The sequence below is a fragment of the Carlito syrichta genome, unplaced genomic scaffold, assembly GCF_000164805.1.
Source record: "Carlito syrichta isolate Samal-C Ts95f unplaced genomic scaffold, Tarsius_syrichta-2.0.1 Scaffold117926, whole genome shotgun sequence".
Lineage (NCBI taxonomy): Eukaryota > Metazoa > Chordata > Mammalia > Primates > Tarsiidae > Carlito > Carlito syrichta.
The window spans coordinates 193,745-199,390 of NW_007062022.1; the positions used below are offsets into that span (position 1 = coordinate 193,745).

The 5,646-nt window shown below is 38.4% G+C and overlaps 1 protein-coding gene and 1 pseudogene across 1 annotated transcript; one reads left to right on the plus strand and one right to left on the minus strand.

The window, feature by feature from the left end:
• Window positions 1–301: 301 nt before the first annotated feature.
• Window positions 302–1,243, minus strand: LOC110594632 (vomeronasal type-1 receptor 4-like). Its single transcript, XM_021707339.1, has one exon. It carries the CDS (start codon window positions 1,241–1,243, stop codon window positions 302–304), a length of 942 nt encoding a protein of 313 aa, XP_021563014.1.
• Window positions 1,244–4,652: 3,409 nt separating this feature from the next.
• Window positions 4,653–5,293, plus strand: LOC103277471 (annotated as a pseudogene).
• The last annotated feature ends 353 nt before the right edge of the window (window positions 5,294–5,646 follow it).

Below are 5,646 nucleotides of genomic sequence, written 5' to 3' on the forward strand. Positions count from 1 at the left end.
AAATTGTAACTGCTGTGTGATGTTTATTATTGTAAGTTGTATTAAAATTATTTTTAAATTGAAAATAAATTCAAAATATTTGCAAAATTTTAGTATCATTCTTTGATAGATAATCAAAATAACCTGATTGATGTGTACACACATTCAAATGACACACACACATGAACATGTTTATAATATGTAAATGTTTGTGTGTATATATAACCACATTCATAATATTATTATGACTGTTTCATAATTTCACTTACAATTTTGTGTAAATGATTAAATGAACAACTGAACATTGTACAGCACTTACAATTTACATGTTTCTCAAAAAATTAGGGGTTTTCCTATTTCTCATCCAAGAAAAGCAGAGTCTAGATACATCGAAGTCACGACTCATGAGCAGAAAGGGGCTGACAGTTGGAAAACACATACTGATTACTGATGTGATGTTCACCTGGAACCAGTTGGGATTGATCAACAGAGTGTTACATACTTGAAAAATGCAGGCAAGTGCGTAAAAACAGCCAAAGGCACTCATCAAGAGAAGGACGGTTTTAGTAGCTCTGGACTCCGGGGTGCAGCCTAAGGATACATTGCTCCTATGAATTTGTCGCACCTGCTGCTTGTGCCTGTACAAGACCAAAACCATGAAGCCACTGCCACAGATCATGAGTCCCAGGCAGAGCATGTCAGGAAATGACAGCAACACCGCATATAGTGTGTCTGCAGTTTTGTCATGACGGATGGAAGAACAGTATCCCAAATCTTTATGACTTGTGATGGTTTTGTTGCTCCGTTTTCCAGTTATGTGCATAAGAAAGATGATATTTACAAGCATGTACAGAATCCAGCTCAGGTAAATGGAGAAACCAATGTACTTGGGAGCTTTTACTTTAAGCTCCGCCAACCTGGAGTTCCTGGGGCTGATGGTGATGGCCTGGAAGATACTCAACAGGCAGGTGCTGCCAAAGGACACTCCCCTGCCCACTCTGTGAAGATAGAAAAGAAGTTTGCATCCGACATCACCGAGGAAATCTTTCAACCCCAAAGCTGCCATAGTACTGGGAACTCCTTTACAGAGGAGGGTTAAGATGTTGGCTACCATCAGGTGCTTAAGAATAAAATCTGTGAACTTTATCCTGTTTGTGGTGAAGTATAAGAGCAGATAATGGTAAAGCAGAGAGGAATTCCCTAGAAATCCAACTACAGTCTGTGATAAGAAGGTGATGCCCATCACCACATCCTTGTTGGCCATGCTATCAGTTCCCAGCCTTCTGAGCCAGAGAATCCTGCAAGAGGAAAGGAGGCATGGGCTACATGTATCATGTCAACTCAAATTCAGTACCCTTCAGTAACCTGTAGTTTCCACTGGGCAATATTTCCTGAATGTTTCCATTTTAGTAAGAGGATTCCAGGAGTTGGATGTGTAACTTTGAAAGGGCATTTACAATGTATTCAGTACTGGTATGAAAGCAGTGCACAATGCAGACTCTTCATTCTTCACAATCTATGAGGCAGGCACCACTATGACTTTAATTATGAAAGTGAGGAGAACACAGGCACAGAGAGGTTTAGTATTTGTGTAAACTCACAAGCTGATTAGGGTTCAAGTGGGATTACCCTAGTAGAGTGTACCACCAGGCTCTCCAGAAAATTGTGTTCGTTTTTATTTTAATAATTGAGATCGCTATTTAACTTTGTTTTTATATTGTCATTTTCTTTTTGACTTGTATTTTAATTTTTTGTTGCAACAAATTTCATTTGTTTTTAAAGATTTGTATTTCATGTTAATATCAATTATAAGACTATCTTTAGATATCTTCATAAATATTGATGCCCTGACAGCAGTCTAATAGTGCAAAAACGTATCCCATGTCAAATGATGCATAGTGAGCCGGGCTCAGTGGCTCAGTCTGTAATCCTGCACCTTTGGGAGGTTGAGGTGAGTGGACTGCCTGAGCCCGTGGGTTCGAGACCCGCCTGGGCAGCGAGACCTCATCTCTACAATAAATCAAAAATCAGCCGGGCGTGGTAGCGCATGCCTGTAATTCCGGCTACTTGGAAGGCTGAGGCGGAAGGATCGCCGGAGCCCAGCAGGTCGAGGCTGTGGTGGCCGGGAGTGGCCACTGCACTCCAGTCTGGGTGACTGAGTGAGACTCCAACTAAAAAAAAAAAAAAAAATTATGCATAGTGAATGCAATAATGGATGCATATTAGGAGAGTTACAGAAGGACTCCTGTCCTTTTCTGCTAGGATCACAAGTACTGTCATCAGAATTATTGAACAGTCATTTACCATGCACTTGAATTTAAGACATAAGAAACAATCCATGCGAAAAGGGTGTAAGGTAGAAAAAAGTTATTATTAATTTAAATTGTATACTTATCTATTTAATACCTGAGTTAAGTAAAACTATTAGCAATGAAGGAATATTTGTGAATAATATTAAAGTGAAGATATATTGCAAAAGGGCTATATAACATGTGAAGACTTGTGCATTTTTAAAAAATTAAAATAGTTTATTTTGCATTGCTTTTAGAACATGTATTTTTGTAGAATTTTTTAAGGGAAGTTTTAGGTTCCTAGCAAATTGTAAGAAAGGAACAGAGATTTCCCACACACCTTTTGCATGTGCACAGGCTTCCCAGAATCAAATCCCTACACCTGTACACAATTGTTACAATCAATGAGAATATTTTTGAAGAAGTGAAAACATGAGATAATCCTGACAGCTCCTGTCAGAAAGCTATAATAATTGTTAATATTTTCTTAAATATTTCTTTCCTAAATTTTAAGAGAAAAGACAGCCTCATCACAAGCTATTGACAATGGATATTTTGAGTAGAGACACAACTACTGTCTTTACTAATTGCATATTATATCCAATGTTAGTGAAAAACCTTTTAATCCAAGCAACTGCCATTCCCATACACTTTCAACATAGGATCATATTATTCCTGTAAATTCACCATACTCCTTATTACAAGTATGAAGGGGTAGAGGCATATCTTTAGTAACCCCCAAAATTTAGTCTATGATTTCTTTAAAGTAGATTGAACAGCAGATTAATTTTATTCATTTTTATATCTTTTCAGGTGTTTCTGCATGTATTTAATTAACCCCTATTTCACTTTAAACATTTATTTAAAATTATTTAATTGGAGATAAAATTTTTATATATTCAAGATGTACAATGTGATGATTTGATATATGTGCAAATCGTGTGCTAATTACTACAGTCAAATTAATAAAAACATTTTTCACCATCTATAGTTACCCAGTGTATGTGTGTGTGTTGGGTAGGTAAGGACACTTAAAATCTGCTGTGATAAATATTCAAGTAAACAGTATCCTGTTTTTATACAGTCATCGTTCAATATATTAGATTCCCAGAATTCATTATCCTAGTAATTGAAACTTTGTACCATTTAAAAATGACATTGTTAAGCACCTTTAACTTTGTATTTCACTATCATTCTGATCAAACAACAACAATCATTGACAGGATTATTATATTAAATTGGGAGTAATCACTGATTGGTGTAAGATCTTGGAACATTATTCCTCTTACTAACTCAAACCATTCCCCAGGAAATTTATTCTCCTCCTGTGTGGCTTAGGCACTGGACCAGTTTCAACCTAGAGGAATCTTTTTTTCTGATATCATGACATACCCAGAATTTTGATTTTGGACTTCCCTTATAAACTCTGCTTCTCAGACTGAAATAAAAATACCCAGCCTTTTCTCTTTGCCAGGATGGTGAGCTCAATGTTATGGTCACTACAGCCAGTACATGTATGGAAGGGGAGCAGCCAGACCCTTAGATATGAGTTTGTGATTTCATGACTTCACCTCCCCTGGTAACTACAATTATCATTTCACCTGTGGCAGCAATGGGCATGAAGGCTCAGGACCTGAGAACATCTGAAAACTTTTTTCCCAGTTGCCAATTACCAAAAACAATCACAAGTTTTTAGCTAGTATCTCTCAAGGGACCATTGGAATATTTGCAAGAGGTTCTTTATTTATTATTCCTAGAGGCAGACAAGTTTTCACTTGGAGGAAGCAGGAATTACTGAGGTCTGACATGTGAGGGACTGGCAGTGATGTATATATGTCCCATTTTGTTTGCTTCCCTGAAATGTTTTTCTACTCAAACTCTTATTATTTTATAATCCTCAATTCACTGAATGGCACCATCATTTAAGCTTTTAGTACAGAAATAGAGTGAGCCAAAATATCTGGGAAAAATTTTTAAAGAGAACAGGGGAAAAAATTATGTCAATAATTTACATTGAAAATAAGTCAACTTATTTGCACAATTCAAAGTTAATTTTCTCACATTTTCACACTTTATTGTCAATTAATATGTAAACTGAAAAATACTTTACCATCATTGAGCTTTGTTGGTCACAGGAAGCAGATACAGAAAAATATACCCAGAAAAAAGAGAAAAATCTGGAATAGTCCTTCTAAATAACAGCACCAGGGTCAGATTGCTTAACAAGCCAATTCTACCATTCCTGGAACTCTCAGCTAGAACAATGTTTCTTACTTGATTCAACAGAATCAAATGGTTACCAAGCTTTCTATGCCTATTTTTAAATAAACTTTCAGTGATGAGTAATTGTTGCCTTGGTAGTTAAGAAACAAGGTATGGAAGATGGCGTCGGGCAGCAGGACAAAAAACTTGAACTTTCACCAAAAGTGGGACAAAGATGAATATGAGAAGCTTGCCAAGAAGAGGCTCATGGAAGAGAGAGAAATGAAGGATGGAAAACTGGTGCAGTCAATCAAGCGAGAGCTTCTGTGGCATAGGGACTACAAGGTGGACCTGGAATCTAAGCTTGGAAAGACAATTGTCATTACCAAGACCACCCCACAGTCTGAGATGGGAGGATATTACTGCAATGTCTGTGACTGTGTGGTGAAGGACTCCATCAACTTCCTGGATCACATAAATGGAAAGAAACATCAGCGAAACCTGGGCATGTCATGTCTATGCGTGTGGAACGTTCCACCCTGGATCAGGTGAAGAAATGTTTTGAGGTCAACAAGAAGAAGATGGAAGAGAAGCAGAAGGATTATGATTTAGAGGAAAAGATGAAGGAGCTCAGAGAAGAGGAGGAAAAGGCCAAAGCGTACAAGAAAGAGAAACAGAAGGAGAAGAAAAGGAGGGCCGAGGAGGACTTGACATTTGAGGAGGATGATGAGATGGCAGCTGTGATGGGCTTCTCTGGCTTTGGTTCCACCAAGAAGAGTTATTGAGGCATTGAGGCTTTCTATGCTTGGCCTAATTTTGGCCTATGCTGGACCTAGCTGTGTGTGTGTGTTAGGGGGGTGGGAGACAGGACATTCTTTCTGGGCACTGGGAAAGTCCCTAAGAGTGTCAATGGGGAGGATGTTTATAGTTTCCCTCTACCTTGGGAGAGGGCACAGAAGGCAGAGGTAATGAAAGCTGTGGCATATTCCTTCAGCCTCAGTATATCACTGGAGTCACAGGACCTCTACTCACCTAAGTTCCCAATAAAGGAACCCCCCCCCCCCCGTTCTGAGACTGCTTTCCTGAAATCCCCCTGCATCTTTCCCTCTTCATCTGTCCATCCTCTTGTCTGAGCATCCTACCTTTATCCTGTGTTCTGCCTTTGTTTTGATTT